The sequence below is a fragment of the Hemicordylus capensis genome, chromosome 8 (assembly GCF_027244095.1).
Source record: "Hemicordylus capensis ecotype Gifberg chromosome 8, rHemCap1.1.pri, whole genome shotgun sequence".
NCBI classification, from domain to species: Eukaryota; Metazoa; Chordata; class Lepidosauria; order Squamata; family Cordylidae; genus Hemicordylus; species Hemicordylus capensis.
The window spans coordinates 3652408-3679412 of NC_069664.1; the positions used below are offsets into that span (position 1 = coordinate 3652408).

The window sequence follows — 27005 nt, forward strand, 5'->3', positions numbered from 1 at the left end:
GTTTCAACAAGTGGTCACAGATCACTGTGGTGACTTTCCGAGTTTGGGCTTCATCAGAAGCTTTCTGACCACTGTGGAAGCTTTCCGAGTTTTGCCTTGATCAGCGTTTGGTCCCTTTCGTCATGGCAGGTAGGAAAAGGACAAGGCTTGTCTAGTGAAAACAAGTGCCTTTCAGTGGTTTAGTGAAGTTTTGATCAACGTTTGGGGCATTTTAAAAGTTTCCCTGCCCCATTAAAGCCTATGGCTAGCAAGTGCTGTTGAAGTTATCCAGAGTGTGACCAATCTGACAGTGACGCCAGAATGCTAACACATTTGCTGGTACTCTGACTTTGGAGGTGTGGCAGGGGCAGCTAGTGGATTCTCTTGCAAGTCCAATGCCTACTGAATTAGTTAGGGAATGTGAAATCAAAGGGAAGTGGGGGGATATGGAATAGACAGGTGAGGGAAAGTGGGAGCAGAGCTGGTCTTGTGGTAGCAAGCATGAATGGTCCGGTACCAGGGCATTTGTGTCCCGGTCAATTGCCTCACGGTCAATTGCATCCCCAACCCAAGTGTTATTAATTAAAAAAGAGATTGTTGATTAAAAATTTATTTATTTTTAACCCCTCTTAAGAAATTTATTTTGTAACATGCAAACATTCCATCGTAAGAAACTTATTTTGTAACATGCAAACAACCCCGTAGTCAATAAGTCCTTAAAAAAGTATGTATGTTGTGGGCAACCCCTCATAAGAAACTTGTTTTGTCCTCAGGATTGTAACATGCAAGTAATGATTGAAGGCACTTATCGATATTCTTATTTCTTGGCTGGACAATAATCCCTCTTTGGTAGTCAATTTTCTTCTTTTTGGTCATGGCTTCCTCTTTCTTCAACGCATCAATTAATTTCCAAACCGAGGGGTGTTGACAAGTAATTGAATTGTTAGATCTAAGTGAGTCGTTCATTGTTCGATCATGAACATTCCAAGATTCAATGGGAAAGGTCACTACAATCTTGCACCCACTTCTACCTCTTGCTTGGCCAATGTATGTAACTTCAAAGTATGTGATTAATTCGGGAGGTAAGTTGTGATCTTCATTCAGATCCAAGAAGCCTGCTACCACATCATTTACTGGAAGGAAAGCTAACACAGAGAAACATCTCATTTTTATATTGAATTCTTGATCTCCATTATACCGTCGTCTTAAACCAAGGTTGCATCTTTTCTTAAAGATGGATTTTTGACAAATGGAAAGTGCACAAGCTTATTGTTGCATTAGGAAATGTTTCTGCAATACTCTTTCTTGCTCCTGGCTCAAAGTCCGTCAGCACTGCTTTGGGATTCAGTTGTTGGTGAGTCTGCAACAAAAGGCGGTCATATGTTTCCTTCGTCTTATTGGGTAGAAGAGCAGATACACGGGGAATACTGAATGCACCATCTTGGACTCAGCAGTTCCTCGGGTCACCTGCTTAGCTTTGGGTTTTATAGGAACACTGCCTGTGGCTTGAGGTTGCTAGAAGCCCAGCAGAGGAGAGGGAGAGTCCATCCATTTCCCAGCCAGTTCTGCCTGGGGTGAGAGACCAGGTGAGTGCTGTGGGCTCCTTCTGCTGTTGCCTGCCTGCTCCTGCTTCCCCTGTGGGGCTGCTGCCTCTGGACAACATCTAATTGGTTTGCATGTTTCATAAGTTTCTTACGAGGGGTTGCATGCCTGCTACAAAAAAAGTTTCTCACAAGGGCTTGTATTAATCAACAATCGCTTCTTTAATTAATACTTGGGTTAGGGACACAATTGTCCGGGACACAACTGTCCTGTCACTGCATGGTCCTCTTTGCTAAGCAGGCTCTGTCTTGGTTTGCATTTGAGTGGGAAACGACATGTGAGCACTGTAAGATATTCCTCTTAGGGGATGGGGGCTGCTCTGCTGGGGTAGATTCTTTATTGTTACAGTGGAAGACTTCATAGGGCCATGAAATGCATTATTTTTCAAATGGGGGCCACTTTGGCAAAACATCTGCAATATTTTTATTTAATGTATGTATGTATTTATTTATGTATTTGATTTCAATATAATGCAGAATATATGACAACTGTTGGAGAAATATATAGAAATGAGTAGGTGAGGCCCGTCATTGGCTGGGCAAAGTCATTCTGTACACTGCTAATGGCTCAGCGGGGAAATACTTGACTATCAAGCAAGAGGTTGCCGGTTCGAATCCCCACTGGTACACCTATATTGGGCAGCAGTGACATAGGAAGATGCTGAAAGGCATCATCTCATACTGTGCGGGAGACGGGCATAATTACTATTAGGCAAGGGGAGGCGGCTGCCTGGGGCCCCCCATGCCTCGAGGGATCCCCCAGAGGCAAGTCACATGACTATATATTGTGAAGTGTGTGTGTGTATCAGCGAGGGGCCCATTTTAAAATTTTGTCTCTGGGCCCACTCCAGCCTTGTTACGCCCCTGGTGGGAGATAGCAATGGTCAACCTCTCCTGTAATCTACCAAAGACAGCCACAGGGCTCTGTGGTCCCCAGGAGTTGAAACTGACTCAACAGCACACTTTACTTTAGGAATGTTTAAGAAATTAAATGTATGTCATTAATAAAATATTCAATGTGCTTGCAACAAGGAAGTGAAAAGAGTTTAAAATTGGTAGGATTTCGACTTCAAACATGGTACATTCGCATCATAGTAAATTTGGAACTGTGATAGATCTTCTGCTTCCCTTGGGCATGTTGCCATTTTGGAATGATTGATCTGATTGTTAACATCTGTTGAGAACAGTAGCTAAAATCTGCTGATTATATTCAGAGTTTTTTCTTTAAAAAACAAACTAACACAATTTAACCTTTCCCTGAGCAGCTATGGTGTGAGATGTCGTGTATTCAGCTAATTTCAGAAGCAGGGTTGTTCATACCAGAGTTGGTAAAGACAAAATCAGTCGTTTTCTTGCTGAAAACCAGTCCAGGCACATTCCGAGGCTATACCTCTTCCTCAGGGGACTTAAAATATAGAAAAGAATCAGAATATGTATTGAGTAAAAGAACTCTCGTAAAAATACTTGAACCTGATGGGCTTAATAAAAACTTGGTGAAAACTCATCCTCAACACAAAACCAGCAGAACATAATCTTAATCATTAAACGGAAAAAGTGATGTGAAAATATTACTAATTATGCATAAGGGATGCAGAAAAGCACTATGATAAATATTTAATATTCAGAGTGATGAGGGAATAGGCTACATACAATTGGCCTTGAATTGGATGAATAATGAGATAATGATGATGGAGACACAAGATGCTGGGTTGTGCACTTTAGACTGACTGGTTTATTTGAATGGAATTGGCTATATGTGCGATATCGGAAGCCATTAATGTTTTATCCATTTTATGTTAAATGTATCTTATCTATTTTATGTATTTATTCTTGCTGTGTTTTTTGGTGGTTTTTTTTTTTTTTTTGGAAGCTGGCCTTGGGCCGAAATAAACAAACAACATAATGAGATAATGTATTAAAATTATTTATTTATTACCCTTTTATACCACTGCATACAAAAAAGTCCCTGTTCACAATCTAAAAACCATTAAAACATTAACACAATTAAAACCATTTAAAAATACAAATAAAAACTCTAAAACCCAAAGCTTTAAAACTATAAACTAAAAGCCTGGCTAAACAGGTATGTTACAGTCAAAACCACCAAATCAAAAGCCTACCAAACTACTAATGAGGGTATACGTGGACTATAATTAATTGACTGAAGATCATATCACATGCACAAAACCAAGCCAAGGTGCAAAGCCAATGGAAAGAAAAGAGGATTCAAAACAGGAGTTCAAGAAAAGAAGAACCACTCCCCATGTTATACGGAGTGGAGAAGCCGCATGTGAAACAGGTCACCCATAAGGCCATAAAGATGTGCCCTTAAGACACAGATTTACAGACTGACAAAAAACAGTCGAGCAGAAAGACAGAAGAGATAATCCCAGCCTCCTGATATTCAAGATGGGTCAAAAAGCATTCTTACACATAGGAATATAGGAAGTTGACTTATACTGAGTTAGATCAGTCTCTTTATTTCGGTCAGCGACCAGCATGAGGTTAAAACAAATGTAAAAGAGAGGACAATCAAACCTCTATTGCAAACAATAACAGTATAAATTTTAAAATAAATTTAAAAAGTCCCCCTCAGCATAAAACAGGATACTGAAAATACTACTACAATAACTGGAGATAAAAGAGGCAGCAGTATTTCCTACTTATGAGGCTATGACATAAAATCAAAACTCAACCAGTTGCCTTCTTGACTCCTAAATCTGAGGGGGGTTAGACTCTGGAAGATATTGTCATTAAATTTACAGCTGAAATACAGGTGGTACCAGTACCTGCGTGCCCACCTGCAGCTGGCCAGATTATGGATACAAGTTGCTCTGGCCTTAGATCCATCGCCTATTTCCCCATTATTAAGTTCTTCCGCACATGAAGGGCTGCACTGCCAAATTTAGCTGTCCGCCTGGTAGCGCAGGAATGCTTCCTTCCAACAGCCTGTCAGTCATCTGAGGAGGATCGAGACCTGGGCATTTAGCTATCAAAGGGTAAATGAGATCCCGGCGCAGGTCTCTCTAGAACAAACATTCCAATAGAACATGGGTGACTGTTTCCACTTGACCCTCACCACATGGGCAGAGCCTCTCCCCGTAGGGAATCCCTCTGTATCGGCCCTCTAAGAGGGCTGAAGGCTGGGCATTGCATCTTGCCAGGGTAAAAACTCTTCTAAGAGGGGGCACCTGCAAGACAGTGAGGTAGGATGCTGGAGCCAAACGATATCTGACTGATTCCTGGCTCTGAAAGTCAGGTACCCTTGCTATATCTGTTTGTCTCTCAATATCCTCAATTCTGTTTGATGAACTTCCTAGCTGTCTCCAAACTTTGCGTAAGCAGGGCAGACTGATCGAGGCCCAAAGTGGTCATCTTTGAGTTCAGAGCGCACTTCCAGGGCGACTGACAAGAATCCTCTAATACTAAGCGGCTCAGCCCTGTGTCCGAGGAAAAAACTCTCAGCCAGTAAAACAGCGCCATTTGCCAACATCTGGCCTCAACTTTGATGAGGCCCGCCTCCAATCTGAGCCTCGCATTAGAGGTGCACTTGGGTGTCTGAAATATTGCTCTTAAGAACTTAGACTGCACCACTTCTAAGGGGGACAGATCTGGGTAAGGACCCAATTGGGCACCGTACAATAACTGTGTCAATGATTTCGCTTGAAAATGTTTTAAGGCTGCTGGGATAAAAAACCCTCCCCTGGTTCTATAGAACCGCAAAATAGCTCGGGCGCTGTTTGGGGCAGCCTGGGCCACATGAGAGGCATGGGCTCGTCTTGATCCCGATGAGTGAACAGCTACCCCCCAAGTATACAAAATTTTGGACCTGCTCTATCCTTTGTCCATCGATTTTCCATACCCGTCTCTTGGGTCTCCGAGCAAAGGAGAGCACCTTTGTTTTCTGGTAGTTCATACTCAGCCGTTCTCTCTTACAATAAACAGCCAATGCCCCCAAGGCCCTCCTTAGACCAACTGGGGTTCTGGCCAGAATGGCCGCATCGTCCGCATACAGCAACACTGAGATACTTCTTCCAGCTAGCTTGGGAGGATGGAAATCGCAGCTATCTAGATGGGTCACCATATCATTAACTAAAAGGTTAAACAGCAAGGGCGCCAGCACACATCCGAGTTAGACCACTATGCTTGTCTTTGACCGTAATACAGTTGATTGATTGATTGAGTCAGACCCTTGGTCCATCTAGCTTAGTATCGTCTCACAGATTGGCAGTGACTTCTCCTAGGCTGCAGGCAGGATTCTCCCTCAGCCCTATCTGGAGATGCCAGGGAAGAAACCTGGGACCTTCTACATGCAAGCATGCAGGTGCAGGTGCAGCCCCAACCCCTCAGGGAATCTCTTACAGTGCTCACACATGCAGTCTCCCATTCAAATGCAAACCAGGTCAAGCTCTGCTTAGCAAAGGGGACAATTCATGCTTGCTACCACAAGACCAGCTCTCCTCCCTGTGATGAACCAACTAATATAATTATGGTAACAAGAGAATATTCATGGAGACCGCTAGGAGCAGCAAATAGTCTCAAGGTCCATCTGGCCTCTTATGGCAGAAGGAGCCTGTCTGGCAGGAAGGTTTATGTTGTAAAGCCTCATAGAAAAACCTGTCATGGAATGTTGGTGTTGCAGCCAGCATTTAACTGGGGCGGGGTGTGTGTGCGTCTGTTAGAGTGTGTATGTTTGTCGTTAGGCAAATGTTCACCAGCTCTCTCTTTTTAAGTTCTGGTTGCTTTTCCTTCATTGTTTTTCCTTCATAATGCAAAGGACAGGGATACTTGATACAATAAATGACAGATTCAGAACTGCATGTGGCTACCCCTGCAAACTGGGCAAAGAGGCACCTTTCTAACATGGTGATTCTCTTTATTGAGCAGGGAGAGAGTAACTGGCCCTATCCATCCCCAGCACAGGACCTCCAGTGACTGTTGCTGGTGTCTGTCTTATGTTTCTTTTTAGATTGGGAGTCCTTTGGGGACAGGGATCCATCGTATTTATTTATTATTTCTCTATGTAAACTGCTTTGGAACCTGTAGTTGAAAAGCGTTATATAAATGTTGCTGTTGTTGTATAATGGAACCAAGTATAAGCCTTCTGGTGGGGTTGGTCAATTTCTTGAGTTTGTAGGTCAAGTGCCCCTGGGGAGGAACAGAATCAAAAATGTCAATGGATGAGTGTTTCACCAGAAGAGAAGGCTCATGTTTGACAAGCCAGTTGGACAAATTTCTAATCCGACTGAAGACAATATTAGGCTTCCAGGGTGGCAACCAGCACGTGGGGTGGGTGGGTGTGATGTGTTTTAGAAAACCAAAGTAACTCCATTTTACTTAGAATACCTCACTCTAACTTAAAGTAACCCCAGCCCAGCTCAGGCCAGCTCAAGGACACGGCCTCACATGATCAAGGCCATTATCTCTTTCCACTAAATTGTATCTAAAGAAACTTGGTTCCCACAGGACAGTTTAGAAAACAGGATGTAACCAAATAAGGAGTGATCACCAGATGAATAATGAATCATTCGCATGCGTACTAGATACTTAGTCCACCATTTTGTTGCCAAGTATACTATGTCTAGGGTGTCAGCATCATTCAGATTGTCTGTATAAATGTAAGATGCACCTATAACCAATTTGTATTTCAATGCAGAGCAATAGCCCATTGATTTACCTTGCTGGCAGCAGCAGCAAATAAAATTGCCTCTAATTGATCCCCACTGAGTCTGTTGCTGCTGGTGCTCTAGACCCCTGGAGACATTCCCTTGGCCGCAGAGTTCTTCCCTGCCTGCAGAATAGAGGTGTGCAGAAATGGTTTGCTTCAAACTGGGTTCGACTCGAACTGGCCCAGTTCAACCAGTTCGAGTTTCAACTGAACTAGCCCAGTCTGAATTGAACCGGTTCAATCCAGCTGGAAGGTTCGAACGTGGCAGCTGCCATTTTGTGGGGCGTATTTACAAGAATCCTGCCCTTGCTATTGCTTTTCTGCCACTGTCTTCTGATTGGCTACTGATCTCCTCTCTCCTGGTTGGCGTGTTGTCATTCAAAATCAGAGGGTAGTCAGGGAACTCTGCCCCCATTGGCTGATGGGGAGGGAGGGATGAGGGAGCAAAAAGGAGGGAATTTCAAAATGTCTTTAAAGCCAGGCAGTGCCTGCCTGCCTTTCCTCTTCCTCTGGCTTCCGAGGAAGAGCTCTGGCTGTCTTGCTGGCTTTGTTGCCCGGCTGCTGCTGTCACTGTGCCTTACTTGCTGCTTTTGCTGTGGACCCTGCTCTCTGCTCTGGTGGACCTGCTGCCACCCCCACCCCTGCTGCTTCTGTGGACCCCTCTGGATTACCTTGCGGTGTCCCTTTTTTCTTGGGATTATCCTACCCTAGTGGGATTGCCTTGCTGTGCCTGCCCTTTTAAAAATAAAATAAAAATTACCCTAATTGAATTACCTTCCTTGCTGTGGACTGCCTAGTCAGGTCGGATTGGTGACACACACACACACACACACACACACACACACACACACACACACACACCTACCTCATTTTGTAATTTTAAGCTGATTACTTGGATAGTTTGGTTCTTTTAGGTTTAGAGTTTGGAAAGTGTTGTCCTTTTTCTTTTTGTGTAGTTTTAGGTTGGGATTTTTAACTGGTTTTTAAAATGCTTTCCAGGTTTGGTCTAATTTCAGTGCTTTTGGTGTCATTTTATTTTCAGTCTTGGTTGATCTTTTGTGCTTTGGGTGTTTAGTTGGTTTCTTTTAAATAGGGCCTAGTTGAAGGGAAAGGATGTCCAGGAGGGTGTCTGGCAGGGCTAGGAGCAGAGAGGAGGGAGGTAAGGATGCCGCTGGTTTCGGGTGAGGGCGGTGAGAGGGGCCGACTCCCCAAGTCACCAAAGTCCGCCTAGGCCGTTGCAAGCAGGCTCACGTTTCTAGTGACTCCTGCAACTGCTGTGCAACCACCTATGGTAGCTGAGATGGAAGTAGCACACTCCTACCACGGAGGTGGTGAACCAGAAAACAGGTCTCTTACATTGCCTTTATAAACCTCATGATGATATAATGGAATGGAAGGCTACATAGTACTCTAACAGAAGCAAAGAGTAGTGCATGCAGCTAAATTAAGTGGAAGGATGCAAAATTTGGTCCCTGCAGGTGATATTGGGAAGGATGATATTCAGAATTCCTTCTGCAAAATGCAAAAGCAATTATTCAAACCATTCCCCAAGTACAGGTGAAACTCGGAAAATTAGAATATCGTGCAAAAGTCCATTCATTTCAGTAATGCAAATTAAAAGGTGAAACTGATATATGAGACAGACGCATTACATGCAAAGCAAGATAAGTCAAGCCTGAATTTGTTATAATTGTGATGATCATGGCGTACAGCTCATGAAAACCCCAAATCCACAATCCCAGAAAATGAGAATATTACATGGAACCAAGAAGATAAGGATTGTAGAATAGAACAATATCGGACCTCTGAAAAGTATACAGCGTACTGTGCTTGATTGGCCTGCAAACTCGCCTGACCTGACCCCATAGAGAATGACCCCCATGGGGCATTGCCAGGAGAAGGATGAGAGACATGAGACCAAACAATGCAGAAGAGCTGAAGGCCACTAATGAAGCATCCTGGTCTTCCATAATACCTCATCAGTGCCACAGGCTGATAGCATCCATGCCACGCCGCATTGAGGCAGTAATTGCTGCAAAAGGGGCCCAAACCAAGTACTGAATACATATGCATGCTTATACTTTTCAGAGGTCCGATATTGTTCTATTCTACAATCTTTGTCTTCTTGGTTCCATGTAATATTCTAATTTTCTGGGATTGTGGATTTGGGGTTTTCATGAGCTGTACGCCATGATCATCACAATTATAACAAATTAAGGTTTGACTTATCTCGCTTTGCATGTAATGCATCTGTCTCATATATCAGTTTCACCTTTTAATTTGCATTACTGAAATTAATGGACTTTTGCACGATATTCTAATTTTCCGAGTTTCACCTGTAGATCCCAGTGTAAAAAGTAACTTACTTTATTCAGCTATTTTCAGTGGCAGGATTTTTAATGCAAAAATTCTAGGCAACCTGTAAGTATGATGTTCAGAATAGTTTCTTAATTCCCCTGCCCCCAAGCATATTCCGGTGTAAAAAATTGTGTATTCATCATCTACTGTGCTTTCAGTGGCAAGATTATGTATGCAGAATTTGGTATCTGAAGGTCCTTGGGAAGTATGACTTTATTTTACACAAACCAACCCACCCACCCCTTCTACAAAATATATAATAGATTCACTGTTTCATTAGAATCAGCACAAAAGAGAAGATTGCATTGCCAACAGTAACAATAAATTTCATTTTCACAAATCATGGACATTTGATAATTGGGGGGCGGGGGGGGACTTTGAAAATTTAAGTCCAGAATTAAGACTATCTCCTTTGGGATCAAGCCCCACAAAGTTGGGAAATTAGACCCTAAGGCCAATGCCTTAACAGGCATGCCACGTGATCAATAAGGAAGTTGTGCAATGTCACCAATTGTGTCCCATAACCGTTGGCGGGACGGGGGCAGGGGGAGGTTTATTGCCTTTCATCATCCTTATCCTGTTTTATGGGGCCAGCTAGTAAAGGCTACATGAGAGCACCTTCCCAAGTGTGTTCTGATTTCAGTGTGAACCGTTTTCTGATGCCCCCTGGGGCTATTTGGTTTAGAAAAAAATACGACTGCGGGGAGACGTGATAGAGGTCTATAAAATCATGCATGGTGTGGAGAAAGTGGATAGAGAGAAATTCTTCTCCCTCTCACATAACACTAGAACCAGGGGTCGTCCCATGAAAGTGCCAGGAAATTTAGGACCATCAAACGGAGGTACTTTTTCATATAATGCACAATCAACTTGTGGAATTCTCTGCCCCAAGATGTGGTGAGAGCCAACAAACTGGATGGCTTGAAGAGGGGCTTGGATAACTTTATGGAGGTTTATAGGCCACCTCCAGCCTCAAAGGCAGGATACCTCTGAGTACCAGTTGCAGAGGAGTAACAGCAGGAGAGAGGGCATGCCCTCAACTCCTACCTGTGGCTTCTAGCGGCATCTGGTGGGTGGTGATTCTCTTTATTTAGGAGGGGGAGAGGAACTGGCCCTATCCACTCCCAGGACAGTACCTCCAGTGACTGTTGCTGGTGTCTATCTTAAGTTTCCTTTTAGATTGTGAGCCCTTTGGGGACAGGGAGCCATCCTATTGTTTTATTTATTTATTATTCCTCTGTTTAAACCGCCCTGAGCCATTTTTGGAAGGGTGGTATAGAAATCAACCAACGAACCAATCAATCAAAAGTCCCAAGGTGCTATAAGCTTGTTTTTTTAAGCCCAACACAGATCTGCCAAAGCCGCCTTCAGGGGCAAACAAGGACACAAAACAACACAGAAATTTTAAAAATGATTTAAGAGGAGAGTTGGTCTTGTGGTAGCAAGCATGACTTGTCCCCTTAGCTAAGCAGGGTCCACCCTGGTTGCATATGAATGGGAGACTAGAAGTGTGTGAGCACTGTGAGATATTCCCCTTTGGGGATGGAGCTGCTCTGGGAAGAGCAGAAGGTTCCAAGTTCTCTCCCTGGCAACATCTCCAAGATAGGGCTGAAAGAGATTCCTGCCTGCAATTTTGGGGTAGCCGCTGCCAGTCTGTGTAGACAATACTGAGCTAGATGGATCTATGGTCTGACTCATTATATGGCAGATTCCTACGTTCCTATAATATACAATCAATAAACTCTTAAACAAAACAACAACCTGTTATGAAAACTATAATCATTGTACACTTACATATTATCCCATGTCATCCTGTGACAAAAACACTTCTCCAAAGACAGGTAACACTCTAAAAAATAATAATTTAAAATAGAAGCTCAGTTTTGCTAAAGCAGTACTCGAGCAAAGATAACACTGACACCCAATGTGCAAATACTTACATCTTAGACACTTAAATCTTTGAGTAGCCAAAGCTAATGGAGCCCATTTACTGCTATCTCTCTGTTGTGAGCTTATCACCTTTCTCCATTCAACAGCAAATTTATACCCTTAGATAATGACCCAGCTGTGCTACATTGCCTAACCAACATGCTACTGTTGGAGAGGAGAGTTGGTCTTGTGGCAGCAAGCATGACTTGTCCCCTTAGCTAAGCAGGGTCCGCCCTGGTTGCATATGAATGTGAGACTAGAAGTGTGGGCACTGCAAGATATTCCCCTTATGGGATGGGGCTGCTCTGGGAAGAGCAGAGGGTTCCAGGATCCCTCCCTGGCTTCTCCAAGATAGGGCTGAGAGAGATTCCAGCCTGCAACCTTGGAAAAGCCAGTGCCAGTCCATGAAGACAATACTAAGCAAGATAGACCAATGTTCAGACTCAGTATACGGCAGCTTCCTATGTTCCTATGTTACTTAAGAAGAATAATCCTCATCCTTCACCCCAAGATCTAACTCCTCATTTAAACCAGCTGGAGGTTTTACAGACAGGGCTCCCCACACACCCCGAATCCAATCCTGATTGGAGTGTGCCAGTGACAGTCCACATATTTGCTGGATTTAATCCGACCTCCCTGCGGGCTATCAGGGACCAGGACAGACAGGGCTTAGATTCTCCCCAAATGGAGGCTGCAAATTCTGGCTTTGCCCGAGTTATGTGTGTGTGTGTGTGTGGGTGTGTGTGGTAAAAAAACCCCTCAATTTTCAGCAGCTTTTGGAAAAAAACCTCTGGGGCTTCTGCTTTCTCCAAAGGTGTTGATGGAGGTGCTGATGGCTCTGTGAATGAGCCATCTAATCCCTCGAATTGAAATGCCTCCAATCTGCTGCGAAGCAGGTTCGCTCTTCAGATACCCTGAGGCATAGAGCCATGTGTGAAAAGCTCCGAGGAGGCTTTACACACAGGGCTTCTGCCCCAATCTCCTTCAGAAGAGAGTGTGTGCATTCACACACCAGCCAAACTTACCTCGAAGTCCCTTAAAGATTTTTGGACCCACTCCACAAGATGGTAGAAAAGACACAATTAAAATATTCAGTGAGAAATAATAAACAAATAAATAAATATGAAACTTCATATGCTGCTCTGAAATTCAGAGCTTTGGTTTTGCAAAGGACTCATGTAAAACACCCAGAGATGTGACTTTTGGGTGCATATAGAGATGTGAAATAAAATTTAAAAATAACATCTCTTTTCTTCTCTTTTCTTCTCTTCTTTTCAGGAGAAGAGGAGGGGAGGAAAGTGGGGAGGAAGGCTATTACATCTGACAGCCGGGAGGTGGTCCGGAAGCTGCTGCTGCCACCCCTGGTCAGGTCCACCCTTTCCCTTGGTGACCCAGCCCCTGTGGCTGGGCCATCAACGGAAAGGGTGAGGTCCGCCAAAAAAAGGCGGACTAAAAGCAACCTGGCCAGGGACGCACCGAGCACCCAGGTGAGGCCCCCACGGGAGGGCAGCCCACCAGCCCTCCCACGGAGGATCGAGGCTCGGCGGGGGCCCAAGGCACCAGGTGGGGGCGTGCCTTCTGGGGGGAAACCCCTTCCCCACCAGGAGGAGGGGAGCCCCCCCAGAAGGAGGCCGGAGGTGGCAGCGGCGGTTAAAATCCTCCAACCCATCCCCAGGAGGAACCTGGAGCTTGGGGAGCCTGGGCGGGACTTCCTCCCTCTGGGGCAGGACCGTCTTTCTGGCTTGTCCAGGGAGTCGGTTCCTCCCCAGACTTCTTTAAAAAACCATCCCAGGATGAACGCCCTGACCCCGATGGGCCGGCCTCTGCCGAAGCCGTTACCATCATCCTGGCATCCGCCAGAGGCTCGGCAGAGGCCCGACCCGTTGCCAGCGCTAACTATTCAAGCGCTGAGGCTCCCCAAGGCAGAGCCAGCCCCTTCCTCCTGGGGGACTCCGCCGCTCCCCTCCGGCTCTGTGGCCCTTCCATCGCCACCACGCCCCCGCCCGAAGGCACGCCCTTGGGGAGAGAGACCGTCACCCATTCCTCCCCAAGGGCCGTGCCTCGTGGTCAGAGGCCTCCGCCCGCTGCGCGATCCTCCGGTGGGGACCCTCTGGGTGCGTGGCAGCAGCGGTGGAAGGACCCCTTCAAACACCCCCTCCCGGCTGCTGCGGCCCCTCCCCTAAATCTCCCCAACTCTCTCCTGCCATGATGGAAGAGGGCCCCCCCGCCCCGCCCACCCGCCCGCCCGCCTGCTGATGTTTGCAGGTAAGTACAATAGTATTTTATCCTTCTTTTTCTACAGTCTAATGGTGGGCGGGGGGGGGACTATTTGAACTTCTCCCTTCTCCTCTCCCTCCTGCAGGTTCCTCATACTTTTCTCTTTCCCAGCTCCTTTCCTCTTCTCACTCTTCACTCCTCCTCTTTTGGACTCCATTTCAGTGCTGCCAGCTTTGGAATCTTCCTTCTCTTTCTCGCCAGCCTTTTCTATCCAGCGCTTGTTGTTTCCAACAGAGAAGAGAATGGTGCCTCCTGTTCTGTATGGCACTTTTCTCCTTGAGACCTGCTGGGCTCTTCTGGGCTCTGCTGTCGTTTCCAGAGCACGTCTGCAGGGGAGGACATTGCGGGTTACGGGGGGGGGGGGGCGTCGTTTTCTTGCTGTTAGCCACCCTTTGGGCTGTGGTTCCCAGGAAATGGAGCCCGCTGTGGCCCAGGGAGAGGTGACAGGCTCTGCCGAACGGCTGTCCGCGTAGGGACGGCGGTGTCACAACGCAGGAAATGTGGAAGCACACTTCTGAGATATGACGTGACCCCCTCACAGGGTCTAATCTGGAAAGCGCCCGGGCCACAAAGAGAGCACCTGCTGTTAAGATCTGCCCACAGCTGACTTCTAGCCCGACTTTCTAGATGCCGCTACATGGGGCTTCTATGTTGGTGTGCTTTATATGATTGAATTATCAGAATGTAGTTTTTGTATGTACAACTGATCAATGATCATGATAAAGCTCTTCATTCATTCACAAATATCGCACACTTGTGCCCAGTTCCCTCAGGGGTGTATGCTGTATCTTTTTTTCTTTTCTTTAGGATGTGAAACAAACTTCATGAAGTCTTGGAATACTAACATGTTGGTTGCCTATGACTGCTCATCTATCATGCACTATGGCAGGTAAGCAAGTCTTTATCCAGGTACTACAGTATCTTGGCTGGAACTTTCTCCAACCCAAACTTCTAGACTGGGAAAGTGACGCTGCACATTCAGAACCGGGTGTCTACAAATACAGTTGCAATAGTCAGCCCTTGTAAGCTGGGCTTAGCTGTGTTTAGATCTTAGCAGGATAGTGAATACTGCTCCCACCCTTAGGAACATAGGAATCTGCCATATACTGAGTCAGACCATTGGTCTATCTAGCTCAGGATTGTCTTCAGACTGGCAACGACTTTTCCAAGGTTGCAGGCAGGAATCTCTCTCAGCCCTATCTTGGAGATGCTGTCAGGGAGGGAACTTGGAACCTAGATGCTCTTCCCAGAGCAGCTCCATCGTCCCCCAAGGGGAATATCTGACAGTGCTCACATTTCTAGTCTCCCATTCATAGGCAACCAGGGCGGACCCTGCTTAGCTAAGGAGACAAATCATGCTTGCTCCCACCAGACCAGCTCTCCTCTCTACCCTTCAAGCCATGAGAACTGGCATCTTCTTGGAAGTGATATTTATTTACTTATATTTTAACACACCTTTTTAAGGAGGCTTTTAAATATCATTATTTTGTTATATCTGGTAGGTTCTTTAGCTTCTTTAGCTTTTTATAATTTTCAGTTTTAATTTGAACCTACATTGTTTTTATCTGACTTTTTTTAAAAAAAATAATTTTATTACTTGTATCTGTGTCTATGTTATTGTTGTAAGCTGCCCCGAGCAGTATTGCACTGGAAGGGTGGGGTATAAATATTTTAAATAAATAAATATTTTTATACCGCCTGATATGTACATCTCTAGCTAATAGCAGGGGAAAAACAGTGCCTCTACCACACCAAAAAGCTCTAGTGTGGAGCTGCCCAACAGCTGCTCTTATGGACAAATCCTCCCTCTTTCCCCCCTTAGGAATGCCTTCAGCATGACCGCCTTGCCCACAACTGTACCACTCTCCAGCTCTTACATCATCCTTGGACAAAGATGGAACCTGAGCAACTCAGATATTGCCAGAGTCAACAAGTTCTACAAGTGTTTTCAAGCAGCAGCACAGCCAGGTAAGGCTGGACCACTAAGGCCTGTGAATGCACCAGTCACTGTCTTCAGTTACCCCTGCTCACTGGGCAAAGAGGCACCTTTTACTGTGGTGATTCTCTTTATTTAGCAGGGGGAAAGTAACTGGCCCTATCCACCCCCAGCACAGTACTTCCAGTGACTGTAGCTGGGATCTATCTTATGTTTATTTTTAGAACGTGAGCCCTTTGGGGACAGGGATCCTTCTTATTTGTTTGTTATTTCCCTGTGTAAACCGCCCTGAGCCATTTTTGGAAGGGCGGTATAGAAATCGAATTATTTTTTCTTGTTTACACAGTCAGACAGGTGTTAGACTGGTTTGTTTTATCCAGACATCGAGCCCTTCCCAAGGACCTGGGATGCCAGAATTTTATTGTCAATGTTGTTGCTGCTGTTATAGATATCGTCGCAGAATATAGGCTGTTCCCAGTAAAGCTGCTTTTTGGAATTGGCTGATGGTGATTTCTGTGGCCCCTATGGTGTTGAGGTGCTCTTCAAGGTCTTTTGGAACTGCACCCAGGGCGCCAATTACCACTGGGATTATTTTGGTCTTTTTCTGCCACAGCCTTTCAGTTTCAATTTGTAGATCTTTGTATTTGGTGATTTTTTCTATTTCTTTTTCTTCTATTCTGCTATCACCTGGTATTGCTATGTCGATTATTTTCACTTGTTTTTCTTTCTTCTCGACTACAGTTATATCTGTTGTATTATGTGGCAGATGTTTGTCTGTTTGTAGTCGGAAGTCCCATAATATTTTTACATCTTCATTTTCTTCAACTTTTTCTATTTTATGGTCCCCCCAATTTTTGGCTACAGGTAGCTTGTATTTTTTGCAGATGTTCCAGTGTATCATCCCTCCTACCTTGTCATGCCTTTGTTTGTAGTCAGTCTGTGCGATCTTCTTACAACAGCTGATCAGGTGGTCCACTGTTTCATCTGCTTCTTTACAAAGGCGGCACTTGCTGGCTGTTGTGGATTTTTCGACTTTTGCTCTTATTGCATTTGTTCTTGTTTAGCCAGTATTAAACCCTCTGTTTCTTTCTTCAAGTAACCATTCTTAAGCCATTGCCAGGTCTTGGTGGTGATGATGATGATGATTACAGAAAGCTCAGGATGGCTAGCAGTAAGAGCAGCACGATTATGTTTGAAACTGGAACGGAACGGTCAATAAACCTGTGATTGTTCAAAAGCAGCTGAGGTAGCAAAATCCTGCAGCTTTTTACAGTTTAAGCTGGCTTCCAAAACAACTTAGAATGTGTGAAGCAGGGGTGGGAAGACGGCAGGCTGGAGTCTGCTGGTAGGTTAGAATCACCGTCTCAACTATGTAATGTTGGCAGCAAGGGCCGCCTTCTAGACTGAGCTGTTGATATTTGTGGAATATATCTGGGAACTTGTCCATGAAGGTCATCTCAAGAAGTGGCCCACAGGGGAAAGTAAGCAGTATGTCCTGTCCATGGGATAACTTGGGGCTCTGCCTTGAGTCGCAACTTTGCACCTAGCTCTGATGGGCCCTGAGTGCTAAAACCAAAATAGGACCCACGAGCAAGAAACCTGTCTCTACCTGGTGTACAGATGACTTGGTCTCTGAAACGGCTTCTCTCATATCTATAAATCGCTCTTCAACAAAAGTTCCCAAGCAGTTTACAAGGGCCTAGAGCACCTTTCTTATGAGGCAAGGCTACAACACCTGGGGCTTTTTAGTTTAGAAAAAAGACTGTGGGGAGACATGATAGATTAGACTGTGAGCCCTTTGAGAACGGGGGCCATTTTATTTATTTAATTGTTATTTCTCTGTGTAAACCGCCCTGAGCCATTTTTGGAAGGGTGGTATAGAAATCGAATTGATGATGATGATGATGATGATGATGATGATGATGATGATAATAGAGGTCTATAAATCATGCATGGTGTGGAGAAAGTGGATAGAGAGAAATTCTTCTCCCTCTCGCTTAACACTAGAACCAGGGTCATCCCATGAAATTGATGGCCAGGAAATCTAGGACCAACAAACGGAAGTACTTTTTCACATAATGCATACTCAACTTGTGGAATTCTCTGCCACGAGATGTGGTGACAGCCAAAAACCTGGATGGTTTGAAGAGGGGTTTGGATAACTTCATGGAAGAGAGGTCTATCAACGGCTACTAGTTGGAGGGCTACAGGCCACCTCCAGCCTCAAAGGTAGGATGCCTCTGAGTTCCAGTTGCAGGGGAGTAACAGCAGGAGAGAGGGAACGCCCTCAACTCCTGCCTGTGGCTTCCAGCAGCATCTGGTGGGCCACTGTGTGAAACAGGATGCTGGACTAGATGGACCTTGGGCCTGATCCAGCAGGGCTGTTCTTATGTTCTTATGATATAAAATGGCTCCCTATCCCCAAAGGGCTAACAATCTAAAAAAGAAACAGAAGAGTGTGCTCTTGGGATACTGGATGGTTGGCAGCTTGTATGGTAGGCATGACGGCTGCTTTCACATAGGAACACTTTGTGGATATACAGTACATTGCATCTGTTAGGTTCATGACATGGCCCTGATCATGTTAATGGCACACACCGCAGAGATCAAGAGTGGCTAGAAAAGGATTTTCTCATCTAGCACCTGTCATTGTTTTCAGAAACATCGGATGGAAGACCTGAGAATGTAACTGGTTTTGTCCCAAGCTCAATGGAACCAGAAAGCAAGGACTACATCCCTACTGCCTGGAGTTCAGTTCCTTCTGCCACGGAAGAGGCTCGTTCTGCCAGCGAGACTGTTCAGGAGCTGCAAGAGCTGGCCCAAGTGGGCTCCACCCTGCCACCCAACAGGAGTGTTGAGGAAGCCTCTAGTGTTGCAGAAGCCCCGATGAGAACTCTAGCACCCGGAATGGAGAGGCGTAACCCAAGTACAGTGTCTCCAGGGGCTCCGAGCAAAGCATACCTCATGATGTCAGAAGGACTGCCACATAACACCCGGCTCTTGGAAATGGAGACTAAAATGACAGCCAGCACTGCTGCCCAGAAGAGCAGTGAGCCGCAAGCTCTGCAGAACCCAACCCGTGGCTCTGGAGTGCTGAGAATCCAGTCTCCAAGCTACACACAAGGTGGGCAAAGTCCCATTGAAGGAACAAGAGCTAATCCAGGAATTGCACTTGCAGCTTACACTCGTACCAAAAGCACAGTGCCTCCATTTAGCCTCGGCAAGGGAGCTGCAAGAAGGCTTGATAGGCTGGTGCAGAGCACTCTCCTTTCTGGATCAAGAGCCATGGATGTGGGGCAGATCACAGAACTACCTTCCCCTATGGAGACAGGAATCGATGAGTCTGAAAATGGCACGCCCAGCTCAATCAAGGGGGGACCTTTCACTGTGGTGGAAAACCAAACCAAAGAAGGTATGGATCTCTTCCATCCAGCCACAAGTCACTCTAGAAGCAATACTGGCCACCTTCAGGATATGCACTCTGTGGAAGGCATACGAGATAATGCAGTGAGCTCTTCCTACATGACACCCTCTCGGAGAGCCCCTGGAAGTACAGTAGTCCCAAATGCTGGAGCTTCTTCCAATCCCCCAGACAGTGAAGCAAGAAGCCAGGCACTCTTCACTATCAGCAGCCACCGTGGAATAGTGGGAAAGGAAGAAAAAGGCTTCTACAACAAGGAGGCTACTGAGCCAGCTTTCACACTGGCCTCCCATAGTAGGAAACCCTCTGTGGCACAGGAACGAGAATATGGGATGCTTCCTACTGATGGGGATCGAGGCCTTGGAAGTTCACGGGCTCAAAGTCAACATCTTGATAGGCTCAGGGCCCCTACTGGAGAGCCATCCCCTTGGGCAACAACTGCAGGTGATTCAGCTGATTCAAGACAAAAGGAAACTTTTTCTGAGAGCAGTCCAATGGGGTCCACTTCCATAGAAGTGGGCACAATCTCTCCTCTGCCCCTCACTTATCGGGCAAGAAAGGGCTACAGACAGGGAGCGTTGGCACATACACCTTTGGGACCAGTCTCTGAGACTGAGCAGGTGATGCACAAGACATGGCCCCTCCTGAGGTCCCATGAGACACCTAGAAGTGCAGCTGCCGAAACAGTGGTGGGAATCCCACCGGTCCAGCTTGAACTCCAGACTGAAAGGGGGCACCTGGAAGGAACTGCATGGCCCATGTCTGAAACTGGGGAGGGGCAAACGCGGAGCTGCCCAGCCAAGCTCCTGTGCAGGAAGAACAGGCTTTACTAGCAACTGAAATGGAGCAAGCCATGCATTCTACAGAGGAGACCTCTCCACTGAAACTCTCTTGGTCTCCAAGCTCTAGGCCAGCTCAGAGGGGAGACACAGCTTCATCACTGCAACCAAGAAACATGGAAGGCTATAGCTCTAGTGCCCATGCTGCAGGATGGACTGCAAGGGTGCATGCTGAAGAATCACTAAAGCATGCCACAGAAGCAGCAACTATGGAAAGCCTGTCTCGTGGGCAGAAGGCTAGTGTTGGCCATGAGGAAGAACCTGGAGGCAAAAGGCCTGCAGGAACTGAACTCCCCAAAGAAGCCAAGACCCACAAAAGAGCATCTCTGTGGCAAGTACTGCCCACGGCATCACTTGGGAGCCAAATGCCCAGAAACCCTGAGTGTGGTATGGCAGAAACCAGACAACAGGAACAACCTCCTCCTCCCCACTCAGTTGGAACTAGTATTGCTGGAACAGGAGATGGTGGTCATGGCCAAGCCAAGAATTCTACTGGGCTGAGAACAGTACCCTCTCAAAGCCAATGCAGAGGGAGAGTGGCTGGCTCTTCATACATGAAGCATGCTACCAAGAGGCCAGCTTCCTTGGACATACCGTTGGAAAATGAGGCTACTCAGGAATCCAAGTCGGGTGCAGAAACCAAAGGACACAGCTCTGTCTCAAAAGGGAGATCTCTCCCCAAAGAGAGTGAGAAGGTATTGTCTGTCCCAGAAACAAGTACTTCTCCCAGCTGGAGGAGAGACACCAAAAATCGAAGAGAGGAAAATGGAATGGGCCATTACCCACAACCTCTGGAAGAGACTTCATTGGCAGTAATGAGTGAACTTACAAAGCCACATAAAAGGACTCCAGAGAGTACTATAGCAAGTGATCAAGGAACTGCTAAAACTACCAGTGCTGGTTCTTCCCACTTCTCCACCACCTTGGCTTTTGGCAACCCAACTCTGCAGGGAGTGCAAGAACCCCGACGTTCTCTTTGTTTAGGAGGAACAGGATCAGAATCTGTACCAAATGATGGGGGGCCACCTGTAAAATATTTGGAATCTGCCACTGAAAGAAAAGGCTCCTCTAGAGAAATAACAAGCCCTTTTGCAGAAGGGAGACTGTCTGAGCCAGCAAATGCAACAGAAAAGTCTTACCATGGGATTAAATGGGCCACAACCCAAGGCTGGAAAGATGCACTTGAAAAAAGTAGGGACACCACTTCTCCCTTATCTGAAGCACAGCCAATGGCCTTGATTCATGGCATTAATGAAGGGACAGCCGTGCCCCTGACCGCCCCAGAATCTCCCACACTTCTAAACTATAGAAAGGGGCCTGCTGGTCGCCATTCTACAAAGGAAACTCTTCAATCCAGACAAGCCTCTGAAACACAGACTGTAGTGAATGGAGGAGAAATCACTGTGAGCAGCATGATGGAAGGGAAACCAGAGCAAGATGGTGGTCCCTCTGTCGTCAACCCCAATTTCCTTCATTATATTGACAAGAGGTCTCTGCCAGAGATAATGGCAAGAACCTTGGTACTGGCGTTGCCACAATAGGAGGACTGCAATTGTGAGCCACTGGGGCTGAATTGCAGGTGTCTAAATCCCAGTAAACCAACAGTGGCTGGTTCTGTGAAGACAAAAGCATTCCTGAAGAAACATGTCCTCAGAACCATGATGGCGGCGGCAGCGGCTCTTGGGAATGGGCACAAGCCTGAAAAAGCTGTAGGGATGTCTGCTTCAAACATTGAATTGCCACATCTTTGTAGGAAGTTGCCTTCTGCAGTGGAAATGGCAGGAAATGACCTGCCGGCCCCTCGAAGAACAATGAAGGCAGCACAGCCCCTCTTCTGTTCCTTTGAGCAAGACTTGTGTGGCTGGGAGCAGAGTAAGGAAGATGACCTGGACTGGATCCTTGAGAAAGAGCAAGAGCAGTCTGTGGATGATCAAGATATTGCAGGAATGCCTTGCAGGGCCTCTGGTGAGTGGCTTTTGTGAAACTCCTTCTCTGGGGCGGGTGTGTGTGACTTGCTAGAGGAGAGTGGTTGGGTTCATTTTCATTCATTCATTCATTCATTCATTCATTCATTCATTCTCTCTCTCTCTCAGTAATGCCCAAAGCTTGCCACCAGAGATGCAAGTGCTTCCCTCTGCCTCATGGTGGGGCCGCCAGCTCCTGTGGAAATCTCTCAAAATACTTAATAGGGCAGTCCTCCATTCTAATTAGGGTAGGAGACACACCCTACCCAAGTTAGGGAGCTGTGGGTGCTCCTGTTTTGATTGCCTATGAGCAAAGCAAGGTGGGGAGCAGGAAGTGATCATCTACTAACCCAGCAACTGGGTTGTGGTTTTGTCCTCCCTTATTAAAGAGCCCTCCAATCCAGCTGCTGCTTAGCAGGCTATCACTTCCTCCCCCCACTTGCTGCTTTCTCACCATTGGAAAATGGGAGGGTGCGCAGCTCCCAAACTTGAGTAGGATGCATCTCTTACCCTAACTAGAGCTGTGTGAAACAGCCCAATACACTTGTCCTATATTTTCATGGGTAAGTTGAAAACTTGTTGGCTGCCCAAGGATTTCTAATGAGCTCATAAGAGAGGCAAATTCAACCCTGGGGCTTCCCAACCTCAGCTCTAGACACATAGGAAACTGCCATATACTGAGTCTGACCATTGGTCTATCTAGCTCAGTATTGTCTTCACAGACTAGCAGCAGCTTCTCCAAGGTTTCAGGCAGGAGTCTCTCTCAGCCCTATATTGGAGATGCTGCCAGGGAGGGAACTTGGAACCTAAATACTCTTCCCAGAGCGGCTCCATCCCCTGAGGGGACTCTCTTCCAGTGCTCACACTTCTAGTCTCCCTTTCATATGAAACCAGGCCAGACCCTGCTTAGCTAAGGGGACAAGTCATGCTTGCTACCACAAGACCAACTCTCCTCCTAACCTTGTGAAAGGATGGCAGTGGTATCAAACCAACCATGATCTTGTCCTCTTCACCAGGTGGCTACATCTCCCTGAAGTCTCCGACAATCCAAGTTCCTAGTAAAAAGGCAATTCTGATCAGCCCCCATCACCTGGAAAACTTTTGTATAATTGATGCTTTCTTCCCCTGCTCTTTTTGCAGTGTCCTTGATTAGTACTGTGGCTGACTGCATAATTTTAAGGTTGTGAGCCACTGTGTCTTATATTTTTAAAATGTACTGCCTACCTCTGTAGAAAATTGACAGTGTATTAGAGAACAACATTCTTCTCCCCACTCCAGAAAAGAAGCTATCCCTTGATAAGCTGCATATGTATAGATGCGAGCCCTGGACCTATGGGAAGGGGCCAAGGGCAAACAGTTTGCTTCCTATTTGGTAAAATCAAGCTAAATCTAGTGTGAGCCTTTTGTGTCTCTGCCAGGAAGCTGCTTCCACCTTGTGGGGAGAAGCTTAGCTCTTCCTGCCCCCCAACACACTTTGCAGAGAAGGAAGGGTAGCAGACCTAGTTCACTCCATGCTTCCTCCCCTGCTTGCCATTCCTTGCAGAATCCCAGTTGTCACCCCTATACTGGATTTTTGTCTGGTACAGAAGTTCTATTCAGTCATTGGGCATGGAATAAGGTGCTGTAGTGATCAGCCTCCCCTCCCTCTAAAGAGTTAACTGGAAGTGAAGCTCAGCCAGTCAGCATACCAGGTGGGTCTGGGACCTAGAGAGCTGTTGGCAGGAAGAAGAGTTCTTTGTTAGAAGAGAAGCTAGGTGGGAGGTGCACAGGAGGATATGTGGTCATGGAGATTGGCTGTAGGATAATAACTCTGCAGATCCTTGAAAGATAGGTCAGGAAGCTAGAATTCTCAACAGGAGTTTGGTGAAGCCAAGGCTAGTGGCTTCAGAAGTTTAGGGCAGGAGAAAGTGGTTTAAGAGTTTGTAGTAGAATTTCTGTTTCTTTGGTGTGTGCTTTTGCATATTCCTGATACTGTTCTATCATTGTTTACCTGTAACATAATTAAAATAAGGAACACTAGCCCACGCCCATCCTACCTAGGGTGTTGCAAAAGACTCTATAAACACCTTAAGCATACATTAAGGCAACCTATTTTTGTAACCCTACTAAGTATTCTTAAATGTAACTAAAAGCTGAGAGAACCTCAGACAGAAGCAGTCTGTAGCAACGAATAAAACTGATTTTCTTTTTAAAAGCCTCTCAGTGTTGGTTTTTAACTTGGGGAAAACACCAAATTAAGTCTTTTTCTTTCTGGGTTATCCCACCCCAAGCCCAGAGTTTCTGTCGACAAAAGGGGTGGTGGTGGCAGCATTTTGAACCTACTGATAATACCGAATAGTTCTAGGAGAAGTCTAGCCAGGCAGCTCAGCAGGGATGAATCCCTGTCCCTAAAGGACTCCCCATCTAATAGTGCATATGTGGACACGTGTCAATTCTATTTTCTAATAGACAAAATCAACATCTACATAAAACTCCTGAATTCCTCTGAATGGCACAAAGTCTGGTCTATGAAGGAGGATCAAGGCATGGACTGGTATCCAGTGGCCATACCCATCTCAGAGATCGGCAAGCTACAGGTAAGCACTTGTGGTTGCTTACATGGATAATTAGTTTAAAATGCTTGAAACTTTCTCAAAAATTCTCTGCCTAAACTACACACAATACTGTATACTCTGAGCAATAAAGCAAATGAGGAACATGAAGACTTGAGGTGCATCTTCCTCTAGGAGGTTCTTCAAAGGCTTCATTGAGACAATTGGACTGGGAGCTGTGCAAGAGCATACTGTATTCTTGGACCGCTCCGTCTTGGTTAACATAGAAAGCTGCTGCCTTCTGAATCTACACAATTGGAAAGCAATAGCTTTCCAAGGTTTCAGGCTGGGTTCTGAAACCCTAGATGAGGCCTAGCCTTAAGTGGCACAGCAGGGAAATGCTTGACTTGCCAGTTCAAATCCCCGCTGCTACTATATTGGGCAGCAGTGATGTAGAAAGATGCTGAAAGGCATCATCTCATACTGCGCAAGAGAAGGCGATGGGAAACCCCTTCTGTATTCTATCAAAGAAAATCACAGGGCTCTGTGGGCGCCTGGAGTTGAAATTGACTTGATGACACACTTTACCTCTTGACTAGGAGAGCTGGTCTTGTGATAGCAAGCATGACTTTCCCCCTTAGCTAAGCAGGGTCCACCCTGGTTGCATATGAATGGGAAACTAGAAGTGTGAGCTATTTGTAAGATATTCCCTTCAGGGGATGGAGCCGCTCTGGGAAGAGCAGAAGGTTCCAAGTTCCCTCCCTGGCAGCATCTCCAAGAAAGGTCTGAGAAAGATTCCTGCCTGCGACCTTGGAGAAGCTGCTGCCAATCTGTGAAGACAATACTGAGCTAGATAGACCAATGGTCTGATTCAGTATATGTCAGCTTCCTGTGTTCTTTCCCAGACATCAGGCTTTACAGAGGATTTTCTGCAAGGCTTTACTGAGAGTTCAAAGTTGCCCCAAAAGACCAACACAGAAAGTGGATTTTTTAACCACAGATATAGATCAGGCTACATTCAAACATGTGACGAAAAGCCCAAATTGTGTGTGTGCTCCCCAATAGCTTGCAGGAACTTTAGAACAAATTTGGCAGATATGTGAACGCACCCTGTTCATTTTGGAGGAGATGCAAACTAAAAGCTGGGTGTGAAATTCCAGGCTAGGAACAGAATCCAAGATCTCTTCCATGCAGATCAAGTCCTGTATTACCAAACTATGGTCCCATCCCATGGAAGCTTCTATGGAAGTGCTTCTCAGTGGGGTTGCACACTCCTTGGCACTCAATATACTCAATCCAGATTTCTCCAAATAATCTGGCTACAACTTTAACCAAAAAAACAAAGCCCCAGTATGGAATCTCAAGTGTGCACCTTTCTTTTGAAGGCTTCCCCCTACAATAGCAGCACTTCAGAACCCAGAAATGTTGAGTGAGTTTAAGCACTCTAAATCCAGAGCTTCAACGAATGTGAGGAGTTAATCATGACTTGGAGGCTTTGCTTCCCCAGGGTGTACTCTCTGGTCCCCCTCTTGCCTCTGGTCAAATGGGGTGTATTTGCAGCCATCTTTACATGAGGGGAAAGTGGGAGATTGTGCACACAAGCAGCAACTATTTACTTGTTGAGAAGGTTGTCTCAGTAGCTCAGCGTCCCTTTGAGAGGCCTGCTGCAACTCGCAGAATGAAATATGCCATCTCCTTGATCTCTTTGCAGATGACTCTGGAAGGCGTGACTGGCCACAACCTGGGGAGTCGTGCTGGAATTGATGACCTCCTTGTCTGTAGAAAGCCATGTTGGGAATGCTGTAATACTAAAAGTATTTTGTGTGGGGAAAACAAAATAAACTAAGTGTTGCTTTACTCTCATAGTGAACAGCCTGAATTCATGAGGGGATAGAAGCGGCAAAATGCTCTCTCAGACCTTTCTTGGAGATGCTGCCAGAAACCGCCCTGAGCCCTTTTTGGAAGAAGAAATCAAATAAATAAATAAATAATGGGTTTGCTCTGCCCCTAACCCGGTAGAAGCTGGGATCCAAGGTGATGTCCTCAGATCACATGCATCAAAAGCTTTGAGGAACCTTTTAGTTGATTGCAATTAACTAAAAATGTTAGTGCATTTGGAAAGCACTTGTGTCTTAAGAAGCATTCCCTCCTATATGAGAACTAGGAATACTTCAAAGGTCTGTGTATTTTAGGGGCTTAGAATGATTGCATCGGAGCGGCATTAGGGCTTTAAGGGGGTTTCCAAACAGTCCACTTTTTAAAAAGCTCTTGCTGCTTTTCTGCTTGGCATCCAAATGACACCTTGGCCATCATGTAACTTTTGCAACGTCATCTGTGATGAGAATCAAGACTTTTCAGACAATTCTCAGATGACACTCTGAAACTGTGGGATGGCCAAGGATAGCTGAATGCAGGGTAGAAACGTGGTACTGTAAGAACTGGTGTTAAAATAGAGTATTTCTCAATCTGGAAATGCCCCGGATTGATCCCACTTAGGACAGC

The 27005-nt window shown here is 45.9% G+C and overlaps 1 protein-coding gene across 5 annotated transcripts; it reads left to right on the forward strand.

The window, feature by feature from the left end:
* On the forward strand, positions 1-26360 carry LOC128333606 (meprin A subunit beta-like). 5 transcript variants are annotated; one of them, XR_008310988.1, is made up of 6 exons: positions 1-129; positions 14620-14701; positions 15635-15780; positions 18408-21973; positions 24421-24548; positions 26215-26360. XR_008310988.1 is itself a non-coding variant. In XM_053269232.1 (5 exons), exons 1-5 carry the CDS (start codon positions 13791-13793, stop codon positions 26347-26349), a joined length of 501 nt encoding a protein of 166 aa, XP_053125207.1. In that variant the 5' UTR covers positions 12609-13790; the 3' UTR covers positions 26350-26360. The 5 variants fall into 5 exon arrangements, 1 of the variants encoding a protein (XP_053125207.1); XR_008310986.1 differs by lacking the exon at positions 1-129 and adding an exon at positions 12609-13800; XR_008310989.1 differs by lacking the exon at positions 1-129 and adding an exon at positions 14057-14071.
* Positions 26361-27005: the final 645 nt, after the last annotated feature.

Bases quoted from the DNA above. Each gene is read 5' to 3' on its own strand.
- LOC128333606 (XM_053269232.1), top strand. The intron at 14,702-15,634 runs GTAAGCAAGTCT...TTCCCCCCTTAG, and splicing joins TCTATCATGCACTATGGCAG to GAATGCCTTCAGCATGACCG. The intron at 24,549-26,214 runs GTAAGCACTTGT...ATCTCTTTGCAG, and splicing joins CAGAGATCGGCAAGCTACAG to ATGACTCTGGAAGGCGTGAC.